Consider the following 27,376-nt stretch of genomic DNA (forward strand, 5'->3'; position numbering starts at 1 on the left):
TTTCAATCGCACTGTATGTGCGCGCCCGCACGTGGTATTTTGTGGAAGAGCCACACTCAAGGGGCCACAGTTTGCTGACCACTGGCCTAGAAGGGCATTCCAAGCTGAAAGACCATCACCCACATAAGTAATCAAGCTCAGTACGCGCACGTGTAGGGTGCGCCCTGGATGGGCGGGGTGGAGATGAGGCGGGTGGGATGTAAGCAAGGGCCCAATGACCAAAGGCGCCAGCCTCACGAGCCTTCCTTTTGCTCTGTTGCCCCCTCCCCCCTATGCTTACAAATAACACTTAAGATTCTCTATTTCAAGGCCTTCCTGTTAGTGAGTGACATGATCCGCTTAAACTTCCCTAACCTTCCATTAATCACAAAAATAGAAAATGCAAGAAGGAGAAATGCAAAATCCTGCAGTTTGATTTTAAAAAATTCCTCCTTTAAGTGGAGGCTGGGGGATAGCTGGTTTGAAACAGCTCATGCGGAAGAGACCTGAGGGTTTGCGTCGACTCTATGCCCAACACGACCTGACACAGCGATGGAATAGCTGGAGGGGCTAATTTGCTCACGGGCTGCGGAAACAGGCACAATGTCAAGGCTGAGAGAGGCCGCCCCACAGGGGGCTCCCCGCTCAGGTCTTTGCACCTCCCTCCCCCGACGAGGGGTGTTGCTCAACCAAGGATCCTTCCCAGAGGGAGGTCACAATGGGTGGACCTGGATGTGGCATCGCAAGTACAGCGGATGGACTTGGCCTGTTTCTTTGGCTCAAAAAAGACGAATCTCAGGTTGGCCATGGAGGCTGTTTTTCAATGTGTGAAGGGCAGCAGTGTGGCTGCAATAAGACTCAGGTGAAAAGTGTTAGGAAAGCTCAACAGAAGAAAGGCAAGGCTGTGCAATAATGCACCGGACCTCCCTTCCGGAGGAGCGCCCCCCAGTGGGATGTGTAAGCAGTTAAAGTGACCTGTGTTGTCGGGGGACTGTGAAGGGATTCCTGCCCTCCAAGGGGGCTGATCTAGTCCTTCCACTTCTGCCACTCGGGATTCGGTTTCTCACTGTTTACCTAACTCTGCCCTGACACTGGTTATGCTTTTTGTCCTGTATAACTTGTACAGTTAAAAGGTAATATCCAGCCATCGCCACCAGCCATGGATAGCACATTGCTTTAAGCACAGTGGTTCTCAACCTTCCTAATGCTGGGACCCTTTAATACAGTTCCTCATGTTGTAGTGACCCCCAATTTCATTGTTACAAATTGAACATAATTAAAGCATAGTGATTAATCACAAAAACAACATGTAATTATAGATGTGTTTTCCGATGGTCTTAGGCAACCCCTGTGAAAGGGTCGTTCGACCCCCAAAGGGGTCGCGACCCACAGGTTGAGAACCGCTGCTTTAAGGAGTAACCCTTGACCTCTGACTCCAGGCCTGCGATTCCTACCAGGAGCACCTTTCTGACAGGTGCTTGCCATACACTGTCCTAGTGTGCCTCTCCGGGCCTGGGACTCAGCCCTTGGGGATATCTGTGACCCCGGCCGCCCGCTGGGCTTCCGCCTGGCCCCCTCCCACCCACCCTCCCAGGCCTGAGAGCAGCAGCCCAGTGCCCGGCCTTTCTTTCTTGGGTTTCAGGTTCCATGTGAGTGATGTCTGCATCTGGCTGGAAATTAAAACAACTGTCTGCATTGCATTCGGCCCGTCTGTCAAAACACAGCCCGGCTCTCAGCAGCTGGGCAAGGGGGCCCTGAATGGGAGCAGTGTCTCCATCAACAAAGCCCACTTTCACGCCAAGTGCCATGGAGATAGTGAGAACCCTGTTCTTCTCCAAACATGAAACCAATAGCACAACTATTTTTCCTGTTTCCTGGGCCCTCCTGGTGGGAATTTTTTTTTTTTTTTTAATGCACTGAGTTGAAGAGCAAAGCGAAACAGGAAACTTATTGGGGTGAGGGGGGCGGTTCTAAAACATGAATGTCTCTCTCCTCAAAGATCTAACAGCCACATATAAACCAGGCACAGGGAGGAGGAGACCTTCAGAGTCAGATGTTCGTTACCACGGGCTCCCTGTCTTCGCTATATTCTCGGGCCGTGACAGTCATTCATCACTCAGCAGCCAATATTCACTGATCATGTCCTACACACAGGCCCACACCAAGCGCTTCAGGGGACTAAAAACAGCAGCAGCATTAAAACACAGCCATCATCTTCAAGCTGCAAAGTGACCTGTGTTCTAACAGAGGCGCGGAAAGAAGGCCGAGGGAATTCAGAGCAAAGAGAAAATACATCTGCATCGGCAGTGTCCAATGTGACAGCCACTCGCCCATGTGGCCGTGAGCATCCGGAAGGTGGCCAGCCCTGACTGAGATGTGCCAGAGACTCACAGTACACACTGGCGTTTGAAGATGTCTTACGGAAAAAAAAGAATGTAAAATACCACATTAATGATTTTTATCGACATGTTGAAAAGAAAAATTTAGTAAATACTAGGCTAAATAAAATTAATTTTAATTTCAGCTGCTGCTTCTCACTTTTTAAAAATATGTCTGCCAGCCCTAGCCAGTTTTGCTCAGTTGGCCTGCAGACTGAAGGGTCCTGGGTTCAATTCCGGTCAAGGGCACATGCCCGGGTTGTGGGCTTGATCCTCAGTGTGGGGCGTGCAGAAGGCAGCTAATCAATGATTCCCTTTTATCGTTGACGTTTCTATCCCTCTCTCCCTCTCCCTTCTTCTCTGACATCAATAAAAATGTATTAAAAAATAATTTAAAATATGTCTGCCAGCAAAGTTAAAATTACACACGTGGCTTACATTTCGCTCGCCTTTTAGTTCTGTGGGACAGCCCTGGACTAGATCAGAGTCCCAAGAAGGTGTCATGAGGGACACAGCACGTGTTGTGAATGATGTCTGCCCAGATGAAGCGGGTTCCAGGTGGAAAGAACCGCCTGAGCAGACATAGGAGAGCAGAGTGTCCTCAGAAAACCTGGCGTGAGGGCCAGGGAGCAATGGCTACACATCGGGAAGGACGGAGGAGACCACAAAGCTGGAATATATAAAGTCCTTGGTCAAAAGAATGTCCTTCAAAAAGAGGTGGCCTTGCCTGGCTGGTGTGGCTCAGTGGTTGAACGTCGACCTATGAACCAGGAGGTCACGGTTCCATTCTTGGTCCGGACACATGTAGGGTTGCAGGCTCAATCCCCAGTAGGGGGTGTGCAGGAGGCTGCTGATCAATGATGATCTCTCTCACCATTGATGTTTCTATCTTTCTCCCTTTCTCTCTGAAATATATATATATATATATATATATATATATATATATATATATATATATATATATATTTAAAAGAGGTGGCCTTGTGGTTCTTAAGGACCAATGGCTCTCAAGGCATGGGTCTCAGACCAGTACTCTTGGCATTAACTTGTGCCTTATGAGACAGAAAAGCCAGAGTTCACTGCACCAGAAACTTTGGGATGGTCCCAAAACATTCTCACAGCTTTCCAGCTGATGCCTATGAACGCTAAAGTTGGAGAACCACTGATAGAGACCATCTCACATCTTGGGGAGATCTTGTTAAATGCTAGGGCTCTGGAGCCAGGAAGAAATGGAATGAAACTCTGCTGTGGGGCTCTGTAAGGAACTGGACTGATTTGGAGGTGGGGGGTGAGTGAGGGTACTCTTAGGATTGCTTTATGTCCAGGAAGGAAGAAATGGTTTTAATAACTCTGAGTCTATGGAGGCCCTAAAGGACCAAGTTCAAGTCTCCAGGGTCAGGGGGGCACTTCACTCTGCATCCCCGGGGACAGGTGGGTACTTGCTCTACTAGGACCTGGCGGGGTGGGATGCGATGGGTGGGAGTTGTCTCTGGAAGCTCTAGGAGGGAAGAGTTTCAGGTGGCCTCTGTCAGGGCTGACTCAGAGCTTAATGGGACACTCTAGGAGGCTTTAATGAGTGTTTGTTTATGATGATTGCGTTTTAATTATGCCTGCGTCTCCCCACCCTTTTCACGGAGCGCTGGGATCTGAGGGTGGCTGGGTCCCACGTAGCCCTTAATGAGTGTGGTGATGAGAAGCCCAGGGTCGGAGGGCACCCTTCTGCCCCTCCACCGCCTTCTCCCCGGGACCACGGGCCTGCGTCAGACTTGATTCCACCCTCACACTCTGCATTCTTCTCTGCTTGATCTTATGTCTTGTAATTATGCTTCTAATGAATATAACTGTCCTATTAAGTCATTTACTTAAGAAACAGTCTTCATTAAAGGTGACTCACACTGTGCTCTTGGCTCCTCTAGCCCCAGGCCCCCCGTCTCTGGTACCTTCCTTGGCTGGATTCAGGGGAGCTGGACGTCTATGTGGGAAGGGCTGGCTCAGCAGGGCTTTGCAGAGTTTGGGCAAGTTCCTCCCGATTCTCTCCTTTCAGCAAATTTGGGTCGCCAAGGGGGTGTCAGGCCCCGCACAGTGAGGGACATGATACAGGACTGTTACTGGCGGTGGGGACCAGTCACTGGGGGGACTGCTGGAGCCAGCCTCATCCCTAGAGATCCCAAAGAGCTGGCAGACCTGCGGGTGTGGGCCACCCAGGGTGAGGGCAGACGTGGCTCTGGGCCCTGGAGTCACTACCTTCCTGGGCAGAGGCCCTGAGCACTCACTGCCTTTAGGTGCAAACCCATCGCTCTGCTCTTCGGAGAGGCGTTCCCACGGTGGAGGGAGGAACAGGAGCCCTTCGGTGAGTGCACTGGGGGCAGCGAATCCGAGCTCCACCTCTGCCCCTGAGCGGACACCTGCAAGGAGCCACTTGGCTCTGAGGACCTGGAGGGCTCTGCCGCAGAAACACTGGGGTTAAAAGCGGAACAACAGGTAGGACCCTGACCGTGGATGGGCCCCGGGTCCCACACAGTCCTTAAACGTTTACTGAGCATCTGGGCTGTGTCAAGCTCTCTGCGAGGCATTGGGCTGCATTCTCTGCCCTCCTGGAGCCCGTGGTGCGATTGAGGATGAAACCAAGGAGACAGGGCCTCTCAATGCGGTGGGACAGATGCCACCGTAGAGGTACAATCAGGAGACGGTTGTGGATGAAAGGACAGAGTGGGGGTTCGCCCCAGGGGGGTTTGGTACAAACACTTGGTGTTCAAGAGGCCAGCGGGATTCCTTTGTAATCCTGCAAGGGGGCCAAGAGGGAGGAGTGAGGGAGAGCTGTCCCCCCAGGCTGGAGGGGCCCCTGGGGCGCTGAGCATTTAATCCTTCCCTCCGCTTCCCTGGAATCTGCTCCCCCTGCCAGATAGTACACCTGTCCCCACACGTGTCCCCTGCTTCCTGACACCAGGAAAGAAACAGAGGCCTTCTCAGTGCCGAGACCAGGTGGCCGGGGTGTGAGGTGACACACACCGCCTGGTTGGAGCATGCAGTTGGCCTGATCCGCAGCCCCCTGGTCCCAGGGCCCGGGGCACAGCGCACAGCAGCTGAAACACAACTGGCCGGACTCCCTCTCCTTCCTTTGTACCTTCCCGCGGCCCCTGCCTGCCAGCCCAAGCTCTCTCCCTTGGAGTGTGTAGGTCTCGGACCCACTTTCTCCCTTTCACCCAGTCCGACCTGTTTTCAGGAAAAGATCTGAAGCTCATTTACAGCCTGGGCTGAGGCCCGGGCTGGTGTGTGGACCGAGGTCCAGCATACAACCACAACACCTGGAGGGGGTTTTAGCATCTCCAGGCGCCTTCACACACCTGCCTCTCAGGTCTGCACAGCTCCCTAGGAAGGAAGGGAAGCGAGGTCTCCTCCTGCTCCATTTGCACCAGCAGGAGGCAGGCGCATAGGGCTGGCTCAACCCTAGGCGTGGCCTTGCTGTGAGCAGAGAAGTGGCCAGGAGGACAGTCCTCCATAGCCCCTGATGTGACATGCTATGAGGCGTCTTTTGGAGGGTGAGGAGGGAGAGAAGGTTCAGGGGTCAGTTCCAGGAGCCGGAGGCTGAGGGAGCAGGAAGCGAGGAGCAGCCTGAGGGCAGGGGAGGCTTTTTGTCTCTGACTCCACCGCTCTCAGCGCTGCAGCCGTTAGTTGAGGGGCTGGATGGGTGGGTGGATCTCTCTGCACAGGCTCCCCCAAATCTCTGCAACAGGTGCCAGGAGCACTGGGAGGCCCAGGGCTTAGGGCTCTGTCCTTCCCTTTGCACCAGATGAGGCAGGGGGCAGAGTCCTCACCGGGAGACGGACAGGGGCAGATGGGCAATCAGGGAGGCCTAGCCCGGCCCCCTGCTCTGGCCAGGTTCTCTCAAGCACCAAAGCTATAAAGTGGACACTCCAGGGGTGGGCCAGGCTCGCCGGGCTCCTGACAGGCCTCCAGTGATATCCCCGTTGGCTCAGCAGGTCCCACGGAAAAATACCCATCCTCTCTCCTGTCCTTAAAGGGGAAGGAGCCCATTGTCCATGGCTGCCTGCAGCAGCATCTCAATCTCAGTCTCCCCTGCTGAGTGGGTGGGGGGCGGGGTATTGAGGCAGCAAGGGGATCCCCTCCTCCTGGGGGTTGGGGAAGGGAGAGATGGGGACTGAGGTCTCCAGCTGATGGCTGGCAGGTTCCTTGTTCAGTGCTGGGCAGTTGATGGAACTTGTTGAACAGGATGGAGCAGCAGAGATATTAATAATAATAATAATAATAATAATAATAGTCATTTTTCCAGCACTTACTGCATGCCTATTTTATCTCATTTGATCCCTATACCAACCTTGCAGGGGAAGCAATATTAGGCCCACGTATTAGAAAACTGAGTCTCAGGTTGAGTAACCTGCCCAAGGTCACCCACCTCCTGGGCGTCAGAAACAAACTTAGTTCAAGTTTGTCCGACTCCCAGGCTCAGAGGTGATGTGGAGACAGAGGCATCACTAGAGGGCAGGCCCCTCTCCTGGGGCTGCCCCGAGGGCTGGCTCTCAGGTCACCTTGCTTCCTCCTGGACATGAGGTGCCTTCCATGTACCTTCCCTGTGGTCCGTTAGGCATGAGCTGAGGCTGTTGACAGTGCAATTCCATCCCCCACCACTGCATGCCCCTGAGCTTTCTTACTCTTCTCTGTTCCCTAACCACATTCAGCAGGTGGATCCTGAGCAGAGCAACAGAGGGGAACCAGAGGGGAAGAGGGAGGGAGGGAGGGAGGGAGGGAGGGAGGTCGGGGAGGGTGGGAGATCCCTGCTGGGTGGTTTTCAGCCGCCAGGACCAGCACAGTAAGGGAAGTGGCTCTCAGCAGGTTGCACGTTTCCGTCCAGAGCCCCCCAGGAACGCCAGGGCGACTCAGTGAGGGCAGTGAAGGTGGCAGGGGTGTTTTGTCCCGGTTTTGCCAACTGTTAGCTGTGTGGCCTGGCCGAGCCAGTTAACCTCAAGCCTCCATTTCCTCATCTTTCCAGTGAAAACAGCAATGCCAGTCTCACCCATCTCACCTGCTCATCAGGGAGGACCCTTGAGCTCACATCTTCAGCCTCGGTCTCGTCTACGAATCAGCTTCCCAGTAATTAATGTGAAGAACTCACTATGGTTGTGTCCCCAGTGTTAGATCCAGTTCTTTAAAAATCAATAGTCATCTGTGAGATCCCCGCAAGCCCTCATAAACACAGCCCAGCCCCCTGCTGTCCCCTGAGCTGTGACAATCACATCACCAAGGTCATCAGGGAAAAGGAGACACGAACGCCCAGAAAGCCCGCGGGAGGTTCTGGAGGCTGTGACTGCAGCTAAAGCAACAGGCAACCTTCTGGTCAGAAGATGACCCTGGGCGTCTCCCCGGAACTCCTGACTCTCTGGAGACCTGAGGGGGGACTGGAGTTCAGAGAGAAAATCTATTTTTAATGACCTGGGGAGAAGAGTGGAGTGGCCAAGTACTTCAGAGTAATTAAAGCCATCTATCACTCAGAGAAGTGGAATCCGAAGTTGTTGAACTTTTCAATGACATTTTCTCCCTCCTCATTCATAAAACCCAGCAGAGGGTCACGCAGGAGTCAAAGGGGAGAGGGTGACGGGGAAAGACATGTCTGGCCCCAAAGAGTGGAATTTTATCTTTGTGGTAAGTGCTAGGGGAGCGGCCGCTCTTGAATCTTTTTTTTTTTTTTTAATTATTTTTACATTTTTCTTTTTCTTTTTTAGGTGAAGGCCAAATTTTATTCTGGTTGAGAAGGTGGACTTTGAAAGAGTCCGTCCTCGGTTTCAAATCCAACTCCTATGTGTAACGGCTGTACAACATTAAGTTCTCAGACCTCCTAGACCAGCCGTGGGCAAACTACAGCCTGCGGGCCGGCCCGTTTGAAATGAATAAAACTAAAAAAAAAAAAAAGACCGTACCCTTTTATGTAATGATGTTTACTTTGAATTTATATTAGTTCACACAAACACTCCATCCATGCTTTTGTTCCGGCCCTCCGGTCCAGTTTAAGAACCCATTGTGGCCCTCGAGTCAAAAAGTTTGCCCACCCCTGTCCTAGACGGTCAGTTTCCTTCTTTGTGAAGTGGTGACAATAATGATATCAACGTCACAAGGTTGTTTTGAGGTTTAAGTGACATCTGTGCACCAAGCGCCTTGCACACAGTTGGTGCTCAATAGTGGTCGCTGTCATGTTCAGTCTCTACAGACAGCCCCCACTGAAGGTGGCGTGTGTGTACAAGGAAGTGGTGAGGGCTCCTGCCCAGGCTCTGCACCCAGGGGTCGGGTGACCTTGAGCCGGCCACCGAGGCTCTTTGGGCTGAGACGGCCGCTGTATCTTGTGGGGAGAATTGTATCTGCCCTTTGCATGGAGAGCAGCACAGCCCCTCGCACTATTGTCCTCATGGATGACATGATCCCTTCTAAAGGCCTGAAGTGCACCGACACTCGGGTTCCCTGGCTGCAAGACGTCCACCTAAGCTTCGTCTCCTAAGGAAGAAGGGGGAACTTGGGTATGGAAAACATACAGAGAGGAGAGGAAACCCAACGGGCCAAGCAGATATCCCCAATACCATACTGTGTTTTCCCAGGCAGGACTCCTGGGCCAGAAGTTAGGAGTACGGCCCTTTCTACTAGTCCTGGGTTTTGGAAGGATCGACGAAGCAGCAGAGATGCTAATACTATGTTGTCTCCATGGCAACAGTGGATTTATTCGGTTAGGAAAAGCAGGTGGGGTAGGAAATGAGAGATGAGAAGGATCTGGGAAATAGGCCTTAAGAAATAACTAAAATAGATCTCTCATCTGGAAGCCAGATGCCTGGGATTAGCCAGGTCTCACAAAGCTCCCTATCGGGCTGACATCGATTCATCTGCCGCAGGAGGGAAAAGGGGTGACGGCAACTGGACGGAGTAACAAGTCAGTGACGCCCCTTTCCCCACCCATCCCCATTCATTCACCTCACACTTCTGTTCAGTCAGGTGGTTCTAGTGAGGACCCTGGATGCAGAGACCATGTCTACCCTTACCACACACAGTTTGATTTTACATAAGAGCTGGGCATCTGGCTAATGGTCCTGGCCTTTGGGCCACACCCCGTCAACTACTTCTGGCTCCTCTGCCTTCCAGTCACCAGGAGAGCAAGATGAGAGGGTTTGGAGCTCCAGTTGGTCCCACATTCTCGGTAAAGCATCTATGGTTCATGGGCTTAGCAAGGTGGGGTTTGGGTGTGAATCATCAGGGCCCAAGAGGAGGCTGGTCAGAGATCTGGGGGAAGCACACCTTTGCTGCGGTCTAGGAAGCAGGCAGGGGCTAACGTTAGTACTGTGTGAAGCGAGGACTCAGGAAATCCTTCTTTAAGAGGGAAAGTGGGGCCTGAGGGTTCACTGCTTCTGAAGGGGATCATAACCCTCCCTTCGGCAGAGATCCTGGCATTGCCTGGTGCCCGCCTCCTGGTGCCCGACGTCACCTCCGGTTCTGATGTTGGCACTCACGATTATTGATACAATCTCAGGGATTCTTTGTGTGTTGCTTTTCTATCCTAAATGCCCTCCCTGAAATCTGCGTCTGAGGTTCGGAAGGAACCTCAAGTTGAAGTTCCCAGGTCACCTTGATCTCGGGGGAGCAATCCTACCAAATGATGTATAAGATGGAATCGGATTTTGTCAAGCCCAACTACCCAGGCCCTTCTTTAGTACTCCTCCGTCAGCAGCTGTGTGCATAAGAAAAAAACACAGCTGGCTCAGCCCTATCCATGGACGCCGGATCTGAAACGGTCCCTCCACCTCTCTGCCTACGCTGTCTGCCCTGTAATTCTAAGTAGAAAAGAAATGATTGGCATCTCATGCTGTAATCCAGAATTCCGGTTTCCAGTGGACCCCATGGAGCACATTTCTTCAACCATCTCACAACTTTCCTTTCTAACCATCTAAGACATGGCCATCTTGTCCTTGCTGCCATATTGGATCTGAAAATATTCTGTCTTATTTTCTTAGTATGCCAAGTGGCTAGCACCTTTGGGAAGGACAGAGCCTTTTCTTGTCACTCACAGCTTCCTGGGACAAATTAGTAGATAAGTGGATGAGTGTGTGTATGTCTCTGTGTGTGTCTATCTTTCTGTGTGTGTGTGTGTGTGTGTGTGTGTGTGAGAGAGAGAGAGAGAGAGAGAGAGAGAGAGAGAGAGAGAGAGAGAGATATGGAGGATAAGAGTACATGTTAAATGTCTAAGGCAAAAAAAGTCTCCTGCAGGTATATTTAAATTTCCCTCCTGAATAGAGCACGTGTATTCATTCATGCCATTCATTCATTCATTCATGCAGCCCTGGCAAGGTGGAGATGTGGAAGGCGGGAACCATGCTTTGCTGAATCCTGTGACACTGTGCTGCTTTCGGGAACCTGTACAGACAAGACCATCCCACTGAGGCAGCAATGACGACAGGGACACAGTGCTCTGTACTTGGGAACTAGTCGATATGGGTTAATTGGCCTGGCCTTATGGATCTACATTCAGGTAGACGTCATTTATAACTGAGTAGACCTGCATCTGGTTAAAATACACTCAGTACTTACAATCTGTTCATCTGCTTCTTTATCATTCATGTACTCATTCATTAGTTCATTTAGGAATGCATCCTTCATTCATCGATTCATTTATTCAACAGACCCGGTGTCAGGTCTTGCACTGTGGTGGCACAAATACGAGTTAGCCCCGTTCTCACAGTCCCTCCAAAGAGCATACTCTCTGGTCGGAAAGCTAGAAAGTGAAAGATGTCACAGGAGGTTCTAAGCTGGGAGTGAGCACTTCTGGCTGAAGGAAGCAGGACGGCGTCATCACTGGTGGCAGCCTTGAAAGTGTGGTGATACTTTCATAGACAGGAATGGAGGAAGGACATTCTCTGAGGAGAGAAGGGCATCAGCAAAGAACACCCATGAGCCATGCAGGGAGAATCCCGGTCATCGGACATGTATTAGAACAGGCTGCTGATGAGGAGAATGATCTGAGGGAAGATCGTGCCAGGCCAGGGTCACGGACACAGAACAGGAAGAAGGGAAAGGAGAAGTTTTGCATTTCTTTTATGATGTGTCCCATGTCTGTCCCCGTCATTGTATTCCTTCGGCCTCCCTCTGACTTCCCAGCTGCAGGCCTGCACCCTCACCAGATGTGTTCTGCACATCTTCATTTCCCTTCCCAAAGGCGTAATGGGTGAGGGCAGGGGTCCTAGCGCCAGACGGCCTGGGGCCACATCCCAGCCCCTTGCTCATTACCTGTGTGGCCCTGGGCCCGTTATTCAGCTCTCAGCCTCAGTTGTTGACTTGCGACAGGGTGATAATAATAGCACATACTTATATAAGACCTAATATTTGCAGATGAGGAAGAAGCAGAGGCACAGGGAGTCTTAGTGAATTCACTTAAAGTCGCACAGCCAGTAAGTTGTCGAGTTGGGATTCGAACCCAGGCAGACTGCCTGCAGAAACCCACGCTCTGAACGCCTACACCAGTGGTTGGCAAACTCATTAGTCAACAGAGCCAAATATCAACAGTACGATTGAAATTTCTTTTGAGAGCCAAATTTTTTAAACTTAAACTATATAGGTAGGTACATTGTTATTAACGTAATTAGGGTACTCCTAAGGCTTAGGAAGAGCCACACTCAAGGGGCCAAAGAGCTGCATGTGGCTCGCGAGCCGTAGTTTGCCGATCATGGGCCTACACCAAATTGCCTCTTAGCGTGGGGATGGTCCAGGTTAGAAAACCCTTAGCCCAAGGCCTGACATGTAGCCGTTCCCTGTTATTAATAGAGTAAATATGTATGAAGCACCTGCTATATATTCTGCACAGGTAGGAAGTTCAAAAGATCACCAGACATGACTCTGATCCTGAAGTACTTAGAATATTGCCAGGAAGATGGACGAACCTCCAAACTGTAATGAAATATCAGCACTCTGACTGAGATGTGGGACAGCTAGCTAGCTCTAAGAGCAAAGAAGAAGGGCAAATCTGGGAAGGCTTCCAAGAGGCAGTGTGTTGTAATGACAGCTTCAGCTAAAACAATAACAATACAAAAAAAAAAAAATCAAAACAACAAGAAAAACTGCCTCCTGAATGAAGTTTAGAGTCCAAACACCACAGCCTCATGTTTCAGCTTTTCCACCTCTGCTCCCCATTTCCACCCAGACTGACATTTCCACTCTAGGCTCTGTCTGTCAGCGTCAGCCCCCACCCCTGGCCGGCCGGCCTCCTCTCAGACTCTACACAGTCCTGCCTCCTTAACTTGCTCTCACATTCCTGCTCCTCAGACTGTCGCCCCTCTCTCCCTGCTCATGGGCCCATCCCGGGGCCCTGCCCTCTCCACCCAGCCGCTGGGACCTCCCTCTGAATTTAGAATCAGACTCTGCCCAGGTGGCAGGACTCGAGTGAACTTTTAAACTCTCCCTCTTTTCAGGTGGCTGCGAGGACTCGGCCCTTTATTTCTTCAGATGAGCTATCCCTGTGTGTTCCCACCCCAGTTTCTTACACAAAATAGGTCTATAAACACCCGCTGAGAAGCTAATCACACGTGCCCAGTGATCCAGGTTTTATTTTAAGCTCCTTAAGTAAATGTACTGAGCTCTGGGAAGGCTGGCTAGGTGTGGCTGAGGCCCCTGGCATTCTGCTGGGATCCATTAGGTGACGTGGAGGCTTTTATTTTTTAATGGACTCACTGTTTACACCCCAGCAGAGGCGCACGGTGTCAGGGAAAGGACACGACTGTTAAGGCAGAAGAACTTGGCTCGGCCTCGCCCTGTACTCATCTGCCCTGGGAAGCCACTTCAGCTCTCCGAGCCTCAGTCTCCACATGGGTAAATACTATTGCATGTCCAAGTTCAAGCATCTTCCCAGGCGCCGAGATACAACAAACGCTGCGTGCAGAAGCGCGTGGGCAGCCAGGCCCTCGACTTTCAGAGTTGATTCTCAGGACCCAGGCTCACCCTTCTTCTGTTCTTCATCCTGGGTCCCCTGACCCAGCTCACGGAAATAAAATGGTCCAGAAATAAAGAGAGAGGATTTTGGGAGATGCTTGGGGGAAGGCCCTGGGATGCTGTCGCCTAGCCACCCTTCAGTAGGGCCACCCGGAAAGCTTGAGGGGCATACACTGGATTGGTGGGGACAGAGTAGACAGGAGAATCCAGAAAGCAGGACATCCAGAGGGCAGGTGGGTGAGCTCCCAGGAGGCAGAGTGAAGGCAGGACATGGGGAAGTCACGGAGCTCCCCACCCCTGTGACATGGCAGGAGAGGGCCGGGAAGTGCTTCAGGCGGGAGAGCTGGCCTGTCCAACCGGCCCCTGGAGGTGGGGCTGGGGCCCTGCTGGAAACATCTGTGTGGAGGGACCGTCAGGGCTCAGGGGCGGGTGGTGGGACAGCAGGAGGCATCGCCCATCTGGTGGGAGCTGCAGCCGAGGCTGTCCAAGGGCCAGGAGGGACCCAGCCCCGAAAACCAGCGCCATCAGCCAGCTCTGAGAGCGAGAGCCTCTCTGTGACAATCCCAGTTCAAGTGGAAGGGGACAGTAAGGACAGATCTAGTCGGGGAAGAGAAGGGTGGAAAGGAGGGAAAACAGGCCTCCAGCCCGCATGGCTGCAAGTGGGGAGTGCAGCTGCCCGAGGAGGGCTGGTGGGGGGGAGGTCTGAGCTTCAGTCAAGTCCAGAGTTTCACTTCGGGGCGGGAGCGGGACTTGATGATTCTGAACTGAGATGAGCCTGCATCTGGGATTCGAGGGACCCTGCATTATCCAGCGGTGAGTGGCCGAGCTACGCAGGCTGCCCGGGACCTGGGGGAAGGGGGCGTCAGGGACAACATAAAGCAGTGTTTTGATTCTATCTCCCAGCACACTGGTTGGGCCTGAGAACGCCATGGACTGCCATTCCTGACGCGGTCGTGAGGGTCACAGGCAGTGAGGGCACGACACTGCCCGGTTCAAGATCAGGCTTACTGGACAAGTCCCGGGGAATTATGGGTGTCACCTCTGGTGACAGGATGAGAATTTACTGATAACATGATTCTTAAAACTATCAAACTCGTGTCGTCAACTCTCAGATGGCTCATTGGCCCCTTCTCCCTGAAATCCTGGGATCCCTCTCGGGAGCAAAGAGGGCTGAGGTCTCTTTTCAACCCGAGAAGCTCAGGGGTCAAAAGAAGTTGAGAAGTGCCACACTGGGGACTCGTTGCCTCTGTCTTCCAAGACAAAAAGCACAGTCCTGGGCGATGCCACCGAAGCTGGCCTCATGAGGGCAGGGTGCTGGAAGGAACTGGCTCCTGGCCCGGAGTCCGGTGGCGCCCCTGCCTGCCCGGCCCAGCCTGAGCGCTCAGTGGGGGTTCGGGCTTTGCAGCCTCCCCTGCCTGGGGGCTGGTGGCAGGGACTGCTCACATCTTCACCTTCCTCCCTGCTTTCTAGTCGTGGCCTCCTTAATGATGGCCTCGAAGGTACCCGATGTCACTACGCCTCTGAAGATAGAAAGGGGTGGAGTGGGTACGTGGGGAGTTGGAAGAGAGACAAAGATTTTTCCTTTTTTTTAACCAGGTGCTTAGGAAATTAATTAGGACAAATAATCACCACGTTGTCTGAGTCTCTATTATATTTGGGTCTGGTGTAAAAAAAGGGGGGGGAATTTTAAATAATTTTGGAGTTATAACTGATGTAATTAGATGCTCAGTGAACACTTAGCATCGAGCTGTGCTTATTAAAATTACTGTTTTAATCAGAACATTGCCGGCGAATCATTAATAATACAATGGCTCGATTCCCTGGAACTCTAATTAGACCTGGACTTTTAACCACCTGAGCGTAATCTGGATCCGCACCACGGGTGATGCATTATCATCTCGGGCCCGTGGGGCTGGAGCATGTATACTGCTATTTGGTGACTGCCTGAATGGCTCATTGTGGAGTGTGAGAGCGTGCGGAGGGGGCACAGGGCACGGATGCTGACAGGGGGATCGAAGTGGAGGGAGTCAGCCGGGGCCCGGCTGGGCGGTCCTTGGGAACAAAAGGCAGAGATTTCTCCCGCTGCTGCAGGCTAGACCTGCCTCATGCATTGTTCGGCAGGGGCGCAACCAAGCCACGATGTCACAGAGCCACCCAAAGGCCCTTTCCCGGCATGGCCCGCCTTCACGCGCACCTGCCTCTCACCCAACCAAACACCTATCCAGGGAGGTAAAGTGTTAGTCCCTGCCCAGCCACTGCACATCAGAAACCCAATCCATCAGTCACTACGTGATGACTAATGGTTCATCTGGTGAAGGGCTGGGGCCACTTAATTTCCCTGTCCGGCTCTTTGTGTCACCCTAGAGAGAGACACTGGGAAGGGCTGACTTTTCCAGAACTTTTTTTTTTAAATATATTTTTGTTGATCTCAGAGAGGAAGGGAGAGGGAGAGAGATAGAAACATCAATGATGAGAGAGAATCATTGATCGGCTGCCTCCTGCACGCCCCCAACTGGGGATTGAGCTCGCAACCCAGGCATGTGCCCTTGACAGGAATCAAACCCAGGACCCTTCAGTCCACAGGCCGACGCTCTATCCACTGAGCCAAACCAGCGAGGGCTCCAGAACTTTTGAATCCTTAGGAAATTTTGCAGGTAACTAGGTCCAGAGCTGGAGAGAGGCTGGGTGGGTTTGTGTCCCCTAAGAGGCCTGGTTGAGCTGGTGTTTGGGGAGGGGCAGGGCTCTGAGCACAGATCTGTGGTTTCTCTGCCCCTCCAGCTGGTGGCTCAGTCTCAGCAACACTGATCTGGCCTCTGCTGAGGGGCAGGGGCAGAGTCCCCGGACAGTGTCACAGGGGCGGCTGAAGCAAAGGAACCGGAAACACGCTCTCTCTCCTCTGAGCACCAGCCAGCTCGTCAGAGGGACATGACAGAGATGTAAAAAAGATTTGGAACACTTATAAGCAGATACTGGGAAGTGAAAATGAAGCTGGAGCCAGACGAGCTACTGATCACAGGGCGGTGGGCTTCCTCAGAGGGCGAAGGATCCTTAGGGACAGTCACAGGAGGGCCGTGGGCAGCACCATCGGTGTCTCATTAAGCACCCTTCTGGCTACTACTGGGGGCCTTCAGACAACAAGCTTGAACCTTCTGGGGCTCCTTTTCTGGGCCACTCTCACCAATATTTTTGTGCAATTTGCAAAGGGCACCCCCTCTAGGTAAGGGTTGGTAAGATGAGTGAGGACTTGGTTTCAGCCCCACTTGGCCGGAGCCAGACTCCTCTGAGCAGCACACAGCCTGAACCATTGCATGTGGCGGCCCTGATGCCCAAAGTTCCCAGGAAATGGAGTTGGAACGTGTAGTGTGGGTCTACCAGCATTCTAGCTCACCCTCAGACAGAAGATTTTAAGGGCTAAAGACTGTGACTCTTACAACCCTCTGGGGACAGAGAAGGTGAGAGTCAAGGGTGGATGAGGTGCAGGGAAGACTTAAGAGGGAGGAGGGAGCTGAGGAGGGGCAGGGGGAAGTGTCCGGGCAGGAAAATGTCATAAGCCAAAGCAGGGAGAATGGGCTTTGGGGTGTGCTCTGGGGACAAGAAAGGACACAATAAAGATTTAGATTTCCCCACTTAGATTTCCTGTCTTCCTTGTCAGTAGACATTGTAACTAAGAATCTAAAAAGTAAAGGGACTCCAGGGCTGCCTCCAGGAAGACTAGCCCAATGGAAAACATCCTATATAATAAAAGGCTAATATGCAAATTACCAAACAGCAGAAGACCAGTCGCTATGATGCGCACTGACCACCAGGGGGCAGATGCTCAATGCAGGACCTGCTCCCTGGTGGTCAGTGCTCTCCCACAGGGGGAGCGCTGCTCAGCCAGAAGTCGGGTTTATGGCTGGCAAGCTCAGTGGCAGTGGCAGTGGCAGTGGCCGGAGCCTCTCCTGCCTCCGCGGCAGCACTAAAGATGTCCGACTGACGGCTTAGGCCTGCTCCCCTAAGCCATCAGTCGGACATCTTGCAAGGGCTCCTGGATTGCGAGAGGGTGCAGGCCAGGCTGAGGGAGCCCCCTTCCAGTGCACAAATTTTGTGCACCAGGCCTCTCGTTTTTTATAAACCAATAACTCTGGATGGAGGCGAGTTCCATCACTGGGAACGCTAAGCAGAGGCTCCATGTCTGTACGTGAGGGATGAAGTCGACTTAGGGGAGAGCCTGGCAGGTGCGGTGGGAACCAGTCCCTTTGCTTTGGAAACAAATGATTAGGCCTCCACTCAAGAATCCTTGTGCCTCCGAACAACGACTCGATGAATGACAGCCCCCTGACACACACGCTCACCATCACTCCACAGACGCCTGCTCTTGTACAAACACACTCATGAACACAAACACACATTCATACCGCACACTCACATGTCACACCAACACCCTGACACAACACACACTTCACACGTGCCTTTCACACTCACACCGATATCCCACACACATATTCATGTCACACACACTCATGACACACAGGCCCCCCTCCCAGCCGAGCCTGGACGCCATCGGGAGCTGTCTCCCTGTGGCTGGTAGGGAAGAAGGATTAGGGCTGCGCAAAGATTAAGCGGAGGAGTAAAAAATGACAAACAGACTTCTAAACAGGATTAGAGTCTTAATGAAAGCCATAATGAATGGAAGAGGCACACAGATATCACCCATAAATGGCCATAAATATCAGGCCAACCGATGAGATGCTAGATACTGCAGCTTTGAACCCCGTCAAATGACTTCTATTATAATTCATCAATAAATAACCAAGCTCAGCCTCGTATTTAAGGCCTTGTCGTGCTTTGAAGAATAGTCTCTGAGGCCAGGCAGACTGGGATTGGATTCTGCTTGTGCCCCGATCAACCTGGGCAAGTCAGGCTGCTTGTTTGAGTCTCAGTTTCTTCATCTATAAAATGTGGATAATTATTCCCTAAACAGTGATGCCGTGGAGAGTAAATTAAGTCCTGCACTGCTCTAATAATAATTTGTCATGCGAATAATTTACTATCACAGTTAGGATTAATTTTCACTCGTTCCCTCTCCTTTCAGCTTCCTGAGGTCAAGGAAGGCCCACTGACTGGTGGGACCATTAGGGAGAGGAGGGAAAAGGAAAAGGGAGGTAGAGGAAATAGGCAAGAGCAGGAGACTAAGGCAAGAGAAGGGCAGAAGAAGGGAAAGGCGGAGACAATGAGGACGGCAGACCCCTTGGCTGCCACACACGGGCATCCTCTGTGGCGGGTGCCCATGCCTTCCTGGGTGGTGGTTCCTGGGGGAAGGGGAGGTTATGGAGTAGCCAAACGATTATGGCCCAGCCTTCCCAAGGTTTCTAAAATAATAGCTTTATGGAGATATAATTCACATATCATAAAATCCCCCACTCAAAGTGTACAATTCAACGGTTTTCGGTGTATTCACAAATGGTGTGACCATTACCACAATCGATTTTAGAACACTTCTATCACCCCCAAAAAGAAACCTCATATCCATTAGCAGTCCCTCCCCCCTCCCCCCCACCTGCTCCAGCCCTAGACAACCACCCATCAAGTATGGACTTGCCTCTTCTGGACATTTCATGCAAATGGGATCATACAACATGTGGTCTTCCGTGGCCTGCTCTTCCACTTAGTATTATACTTTCTATGTTCATCATGTTATAGCATATATATTAGTAACTTCCCCAGTTTCTTAATTCCAAGTCAAGACAGTGAAGGCCCAGAGCTTATTATACCCACACACCAGCATGTGTCATAAATAATGGAATCCATCCAAGTGTGCCCCCTAAGAAGTCTAACCGAACCGGGCTAGGCACTAAGTGATCAGCGTCGGGTCAGGCCTCGGAGCCTTCCTGTTTACCCCTGGGAGACCGAAGCGCAGCGAAAGGATGTGTTTTCCGAGTGTGTGCTCCCCGCACCCTCCATATGCCTCTTCTGAAGACAGAAAACCAAACAGGCTCCCAGAGTAAGAGTCTCTAATCTGCGGATTTATGATTGAGATTTCATGTCAAAAGACAAATGGGAATCTCTTGGTATTCTGTCCATATGTCTCTCTCTTACCTCTAAAAAGTGGCAATTCCCAACTCTGTTTTTACAATGGAAAAGAATGACTCTCCTCTAATGGTTATCTGTCATTGTTTATGTTTAAAGTAATTTTAAACGTTGCAAGACTCCAGCATTAGGAAGCAGGAAAGAACACCCCTGGGCCAAAGGCGGTCCCTGAAGTGGGAGGGGCTTATCATCAGGACTGAAAAGGACTAAGCTATTCATTGGACTCAGGAAATGTCAATCATCTTTGCTTTCTAACTGATGTGAGATGTGTCCCTTAGGGCAGCAATTCCAAGAGTTTCAGGAATAACAGGGTATATGTTCCAGCCAGTGGACCCCAGAGACAGAAAATACTTAAAGATTAAATCGTGTGTGCAGCTTCACGCTCTGTATTGATAATCACCATCATTACCCCATGGCCACTAGATGTTAGTCTAGGGCCACGGGTAAAGAAATTGAACTCCCATGCAAAATAGAACCAGACATACCACTAACACTTACGCTTTAGGCAAACCCGACTAAAGAGGGTTACGTGCGGTCTTTCTCTCCTATAAATTCTAATATGGATTTAGCTTGAATTACAAGGAGAGGAACTTGTCCGCAGTCAGGCCAACACAGTGCGACAAGCTGCACTGTCCTTTGATGCCAGGCGTGGTGGCAGCGGTAGCAGCCATAGCTAGAGACCCAGGGAAGAACTCAGATAATGAGGAGTGACCGTGAAGGTCAGGGGTCACTGCTGGTCACTTCCTGTCTGAACTACTCAGTAACCAGCATCTCTGGTGACCTTGGTGAATACTGTGAGAGTCCTAGAATCAAGTTTATCTCTAGAGCTAAATTTATTTGAAAATGGAACAGTCACTATACCAAATGGCATGCTGTATCGGGCCCTCTTTCCTGAAATAAAACGATACAGTGCTGCCACTCTTTAAAAGGTCAAGCATTGCTTATTAACAATGCCCAAAGACTCTCATTAAATCTGCACACATGAGGACAGTACAAACTAATATCACACACGTGCAGTCGCCTGCATCCCAGGGAGGACTGCACCGGGACCAGAGTAGCCGTGTGGCCTCCTGTGGCTGCTGCCAGAGCACCCACGCTCCCCAGAGGGCTGCTCCCCAATGCTCAGCGTCTCCCTCCTTCCATCCAGCATAAAGGAGACACTGGGCACAGCCTCTCAGCCCTAGAGTTCCTTCCTGAATTGCAATTTACTCCTTACTGCATCCTTGGCAAATAAATAGGTGATCTCAGGTGAGGGAGGGAGGATTCGGGGAAAAGTGAGGGGACTAGAATTTTCTCCATTAATCTGGCATGCTCCAATCTGCACTATGAGCATACATTTGCATGCTGAATTCTAGAGGCAGGGACGCTAAGAATGTTAGGTAAAATAAAATTAATTCTTGTAATCCTCTGTGATCATATCCAAACCCAATATTCTCAGCTTGGCACAGAGAATAGGCCTGCCTGCCTGCTTTCCTATTAAAATTATTTTCTCAAACGCTGCATTCTGGCCACACACTCAGCGCTGGGAGGGGACGGGGACTCTAGCCGGCATCTGGTCCCCAGGAGCTTTGAGCCTAATGGGGGAGACACCAAATAGATAGTCACCAGATAGGTGGTTTTGACCGTAAGTTAAAGAGGCTCAGAGAGTAGGATTCATTCTGATTGGGGTGCATATGGATGGTTTTGCGTACTGTGGGGGGCAGAAGAAGCAAGGACACATGAAAGTGGCAGCAAGCTGATACCCTTGTCTTTCCACAGGTTCAAAATATCTGTATGGCTCCTCAGCCTGCGATCTGTTCCCTGTCCTAGGGAGGTTGTTAATGAGAGAGACGGCTCCCTGAGAGGGGATGGCTAACGGCCGGGCCCAGCAGGCCTCAGAGACGCGGGCAGAGCCCATGATCATGGGTAACTGCTGGGTGGGCCTGAGGCCGTGAGTGCGGCCAGCCCACCGCAGAGAGCAGGATGCCAGCCTTGCCCAGTTCCCCGCTGGAACCTGCTGGGCCTGGGGAAGCAACCTTGACACCGAGCAGTGGCTTGGCGCTTCCTGGCCCTCCATGAGCTGGGGCTTTTCCTGTGGTTCTGGAGGTGGAATCGGTCATGAACTGTGGGCTTCCTTTCCTTGGAGAAAGCAGACTCCCTGGGTCTCAGTCTCCAGGGGCTAGTGAGCTAACCACTGCCCATCCCTGCCAGGACGCTGCCAGGACAACTCCAGCTCTTGTTAGAAAGCAGCTGTTTCGAATGTTTGCGGTGCGCCCAGTCCTGGGCTCCGTACTCTACATGCGTCCCCTTGTTTAACCCCTGCAACAAGTAGTAAGTCTACCCCATTATCGACACTTTTTCTAAGAGGAAACTGAGGGCTCCGTGAGATTCGATAATGTGATGAAGGTCAACGTAGTGAGAGGCGAAGCCAGGATTCCAGACGTGCTTAACACAGAGCCTGCCCTTCCCCCACGCCACAGGTCTCCCCACAGCTGGCAGGGACAGGGAGCGGGTGTGTTCAGAGGCTGCCCGATCTACCTGGGAGCCAGAGCTCCGCTTTCGCTCTACCTGCTACTTCCCTTCCCCCTACCCCCACCCCCAACTCCAGAACACTCCTGGAAGGAAACTCAGAGAAGAGAGGCAGGCACACTGTGTCCTGGGCCCGGGGACAGGTGACCTTTCCCATTCCGCACCTTTATAAATCTTCCCTAATGAAGTTAAGGGGAAAAAAGAATTAATGAATAAATGAAGGTTAAATCACTCCCTGCAGAAAATTGATGCTGACAGCGCGGGCCAAGACAAGAGCTTGGAAAATCGGGGGGGGGGGGGGGGGTGAACTTTCACAGGAGGCTTTTAAAATTCCTCCCCCCAAATTCGAGGGAGCTGTAAGGCCGGCCAGCTCTGAGGTGGGCAAAGAAGGCTTTGGGAAGTCCAAGGCAGATGGCCTGAAGGCGATGGAGGAAGCAGCCACGTTCTATCTTGGATCAGTTTTTCCAGAAGCCGATTTGGCTGTAACACACACACATACACACACACACATACACACAAGGTTTACACAATGAACCCCTGCAGCCAATCAAGACACAGGTAGGTTGGGTCAGCCTGGCTCATTCCCGGCCTCCTGGGACCTCGGTGGTATATTTTCTTGTCAACCATCTCTACCTCCTTGTCTACCCCCAACGGCCACCTCCACATCCCCGGGGGCTGCACACCTCAGCCCAGCTGGCTCTGAGGGCCTGGACGTGACTGCGTGGCTGGGCCCAGGGAGAAAGAAGAGAGAAAAGTGGCAGGCCAGCCAGCTAGGAGTTGATGCGAGAGAGGTAGAGCTTGAGGACCAATGGATGAGAAAGAGGAGACACAAGGTAAAGCTCCAAGAACAAACTGGGATGAGGGGCTGGGGGAAACACATGCTCTTCTGGGAAATGCTGCAACTTCCTGCGGGACGGTGGGGGCAGGCCACTTGCTGGTCTAAATCTCAGTTCGTGCTCCAGCGACACAGGATGGAAGGGGAGGCCTGCAGAAGAGAATCAGCAGCAGAAATCCTCCTGGTGGGAGCCCCGAGCAGGAAAGATCAATACTTCTGCTCCCTCCTCCTCTCTGTGGCCACAGGTTTTTAGGAAAATGATCGTGAAGACACAGGTGCTCGAGGGAGCAGCCTAGCTGGCCCATCCTGCAGTGGGATGTGGCCTGGGAGGCAGGGAATCAGCACTGCGCTGCTGAGGGGGTGGGGATGTGGGGGGTGGGCTGGAGGGGGAGGCAGAGAGACCCCGAGCCAAGAGCTGACTAGATCAACCAGTAAATAAAAGGTCACAATGATTTTTCAGGCACCCAGGGAGCAGCAGGCAGAGAGCTCTGCTGACGGCAGGAGCTGACAATTGGCAAATGAGCCTCTGCAGTTATCTGTTTCCCTTCCTTATTCTTGTCTCATAAGACAGAGGCTAGAAATAGATGCAACTGGCAGGTGACTTAAAGATGAAAAATGAGCAACATGGTAGTGTGGGGGCTCCGTGGCAGCGGGACGGGATGCTCACGGAGTGAGCCAGCGGGAAGGGACAGGGCTTAGCTGAAGCTGGTTGCGGGGTTTGGCTCTTTCTCTGTCCCTGGGATTAGTTATTGCGTCTTCTCTGCAATCCTAGAAGGCAGGTATGATTGTTATCCCCACTTTACAGAAGTGAAAACTGAGGCTTACAGAGGATACACCAGGTCCTGTCAAAGAGGGGCAGAGCCAACATTTGAATACAGGCCGAACTGCGTCCAAAGATGAGCTCTCTGCACTACCCTTCAATGCCTCCGTTTCGTAGTTCTCTCTTCTTCCCCTGTCTATCTTCCTAATCTTCAACAAGTGTTTACTGAGCACCTGTAAGGGCCAAACATTGTACTATTTCTGAGGGAGACAGAAGCAGCCCAGACAGGCAAGGCGTCTGCCACCAATAAATGCTGTTGAAATGATTGAATGAATGACCAAATGAATGGATGAGTGAAGTGGTACAGTATCTCTCTTTTCCTCTTCCCATGAACCTGAGATGGGCAGAGGTTTTTACACAGTCAGAGAAGGGGCTGTCCGGAGGGGAAGTGGATTGGCCTGATCACAAAGGGCCGTGGCGGTGGGCGTCGCCCATCCCTGGCATCTTTTATCTTGGCTGAGCTGCTCAGATCCATGGCCTGTCCGGGCCCTGCGGGAGGGCCTGCTGCCCGGGAAGGAGCAGCACTGGGAACTGCATACAAGTTCGTTCCCCCCTCACCCCCCCTCCCCAAATTCTCTGCTGCAGCAGCAGGAGCTGCGGGGCTAAAGCACCGGCTCTTTGAGCCGAGGCTCCTTCCATCTTGGTGAGGGTAGGGGGCTTGAGTCTACCTGAAGGCTGCTCGCCCGGGTGCTATGAAAATTCCGTGAGGGTTGATGCCTTCAGCTCCAACAATAATGAATTCTGGGGAATGGGCCCTGAATATGCTGAACTCTTTTATGCCTCCGTGCTTTCCTTCACTGGGAAAATACTCCTTTGCTTTTTATTCCACTTGGTGAAATTAAATTATTTCATAGTTCAACTAAAGCACCTCCTCCAGGAAGTCCTCCTTGACTCAGGCTCTGTTGGGTGGCACCTTCTCATGCATTCCCAGCGTTCTGCATATCGTACTGTGATTCCCTGCTGACTCGGCTGTTTCCCTGGGGAATGTGATTTTGTGAGGACAAACTCTGTGCACCCAATAGGTCCTCCAAGGTTCTTTATGAATTACTTGGGGGCTTAGTGGTTAACTAGGCATTGTTCTAGGCCCTGTCCATTTTTCTCTCTCCAGTCTTCCTTCTGCCTGACTCTCCTCTCTGCCCATGTCCCCCTTCTCATTAGACATTACTTGAGGGACAGAGGCTGAACCCAGACTGTGTGCTAAGCCACCGACTGCTAAAGACACAGTCACTTCTCCCTCCACCTGGTGCAGATTTCAACTCCAACCTGTTTGCAGAGGTGGGGAGTGGGAGTAACTGGGAGGGAGACTGAGGAAGGCTACCCCGTGCTGAGTGGCAAGGGCTCGGGAATTTAACTGTGCAGCATGCACACGGTGAAGGGGAGACCGTGGTTGGGATGCTGGGTCCCTGAGCGGGCCGGTTACAGAAGGACCGTAGGGCCCACTGGAAAGTACAGCCAAGCGGAGGCCCTGAAAACACAGCAAGCCCTGAGGAGACGGGGCACAGCCCTGCTCTCCCCCAGGACCCTGTCCCGTGGAAGGAAACAGCCCTGTTAGTGTAGACACCCCCGAACACACAGGAGCGCTCACCCCACCTCACTCATCCCACACACCCCTGCTCTCACAAGCACATGTGCACGGGGCCCAGGTCACCGCCAAGTGCTGTGCACAGCCACTGTCTGAAACACACTCAGGGCTAGAAAGGAAGTCCCAAGTGTCATGGCTGCAGGGGCATTCAAAAACATTTGTGGATGGGGAAACTGAGGCTCCAGGAGGCCCTAAGTCAGGTGCACTGGCGGAACTCTGGTGATTAACGGAAGGCAGAACCCTCATCGACCACTCCCCTGTCCCTCTCCCATCTCCCTCTGCCATTGCTCCACCTCCTCCACCAACTCCCTGGCGGCTCAAAGCGGGATTTTAAGTTTCATCTCTAGGACCAGCCTCAGAGAGAAACCTCGTCTAGCAGGCAGCGCATGTGAGATGCTGGCCAGCATTCTCAGGAGTGAGGAAATCTCCCCCCCGCCCCCCTCGCCCGCCAGGATGTCTGGAAACCAGTACAGCCTGGCTGAGGAGCTCACAGGCCTTTCTCTAGAGCAGTGGTTGGCAAACTGCGGCTGGCGAGCCACATGTGGCTCTTTGGCCCCTTCAGTGTGGCTCTTCCACAAAATACCGACTTCTGCGCATGGGCCACGAAGTTTCAATCGCACTGTACGTGTGTGCCCGCACGTGGTATTTTGTGGAAGAGCCACACTGAAGGGGCCAAAGAGCCGCCTGTGGCTCGCGAGCCGCAGTTTGCTGACGACTGCTCTAGAGAAAGTGACTGATGATCAGTTTCCCCCTCACAGGCCTGGGCCTTCTCCTTTCCCCTCCCTTCTGGGCACCTAGGACCCCCGCCCCCTTAGGAAGGAGCCTCACCCACTTGCCTAAAGCCAGGCCTCCTAGGGCCCCCTCTCTGGGGGAGACCACGTGGTACTCGGAACTTCCCAGCATGCTTCTTTCCGCAGGTTTGCTGACTTCCCTTTGTCCCCTCCCCCTGCCCCGATGCCTGGTGCGTCCTCTCTTGGCACCTCTGAAGCTGTGTCCTCACATCGCAGCGACTGTCCCAGTCGTCAGCGGATGGAAATAACTTTTCGTGACGGCTCCTCTGATGCTGCCGTCTTTTGTGTGGATCAAAACAACACAACGGATCAGACTCTCGGTGTCTGATTGACGCCTAATTGGAAATCCAAAGTGGCACTAACTGCTCTGGTCTAAATAAAACCCATCAATGACAGAAACACAACCCAGGGAGCCCGAAGGAAGCTCTGGGGCCGAGGAACAGGCTGCAGAGTCCTGGGGTGTCACCATGGGGTCCTGGCCCTTGGCTGCCTAAGTAAGACTCCAGAGGGCAAACACAGAGCTTTCTAGAGTCTAAGAGCCCTGGTGGGGGCCAGCCTCCTATCCCATACCAGTCTACCCGGGCCAAATCGGGGCCTGGGTGCCATGCTTCTCATGTGTGTCTCCTCTCCTTGCAACGGGGTCCCTTCGCCAGACAGGCCGAGCTGTGGATGGGGGCAAAGAGTGTGCTGAGGAGTCACAGGTCCCTGCAGGGGGCTCCTGGGCGGTGGGGGAGGGCAGGTGGGACAGGAGCTTTGCCACCACAGGGTTGTAGGAATGGCCTGCTCAGGGCACCTCACCTTGCTGAGCCTTCCTCATGTGTCACATGAGGGTGACAGTACCTGTGTTTCAAGGTTGTTGTGAGGAGCTGAGATAATGCTTCTGAGGTGCCTGGCCCGCTGCATAGGATCAACAGCGGCAGTGGCTTCACGCACCACTCTCGCTCCCTCCACTGTGATCACCAGAGACGGCACCTGTGACTGCTCATGTAAGGCCCGGGCAGTGCTCACTATCCTTTACTGGATTTTAAAACAAAACAGTGCACTGCGCCAGTCTCCGTGGGGGTGTCCAGTGGGAGTTGTGAGTCTGTGCTGGTCTCCTGGAGCCTCGAACGCCACCTCTGAGGCCCTTCTCTTAAACTTGGAGCCCGGTGCACCCGCACAGCCGCCAGGGGGCGTCATCTTAGGAAGCTAAAGGTGAGTTTGGCTCTGATGTGTGGGGTGGAGTCCCAGGCCTTTTTTATTTCTTTTTTTTTGAGGAGTGCTGTGGCCCTGGGCAAATTAGGCAGATTGAATGTCACTGTTCTTATCTGTAAAAAAGACCAGGAGATACTACTTATCTCACGGGATTGTTACATTCACTGAGGTCATGTCTGTAAACTAAAATAAGAAAAGACCTGACCTACAGGTTAGCTAGCTGATCGCAACACATCTTCAGGCAGAGCTGAA

General features: G+C 52.3%; 1 protein-coding gene across 9 annotated transcripts in view; it reads right to left on the minus strand.

Moving 5' to 3' along the window:
• The window catches only part of PLXNA2 (plexin A2), a 212,936-nt gene that overhangs the window by 81,597 nt on the left and 103,963 nt on the right, over nt 1-27,376 (minus strand). Inside the window, exon 5 of one of the 9 annotated variants that reach the window (XM_036342302.1) lies at nt 8,365-8,858. The exons of the other annotated variants lie outside the window; for them this stretch is intronic. Within the exon in view, the coding sequence (XP_036198195.1) occupies nt 8,565-8,858 (294 nt within the window). The 3' untranslated portion in view covers nt 8,365-8,564. Of the gene's footprint in view, nt 1-8,364; nt 8,859-27,376 lie in introns of those variants that run through there. 9 annotated transcript variants of the gene reach the window in all.

Source organism: Myotis myotis, unplaced genomic scaffold, assembly GCF_014108235.1.
Source record: "Myotis myotis isolate mMyoMyo1 unplaced genomic scaffold, mMyoMyo1.p scaffold_m19_p_18, whole genome shotgun sequence".
NCBI classification, from domain to species: Eukaryota; Metazoa; Chordata; class Mammalia; order Chiroptera; family Vespertilionidae; genus Myotis; species Myotis myotis.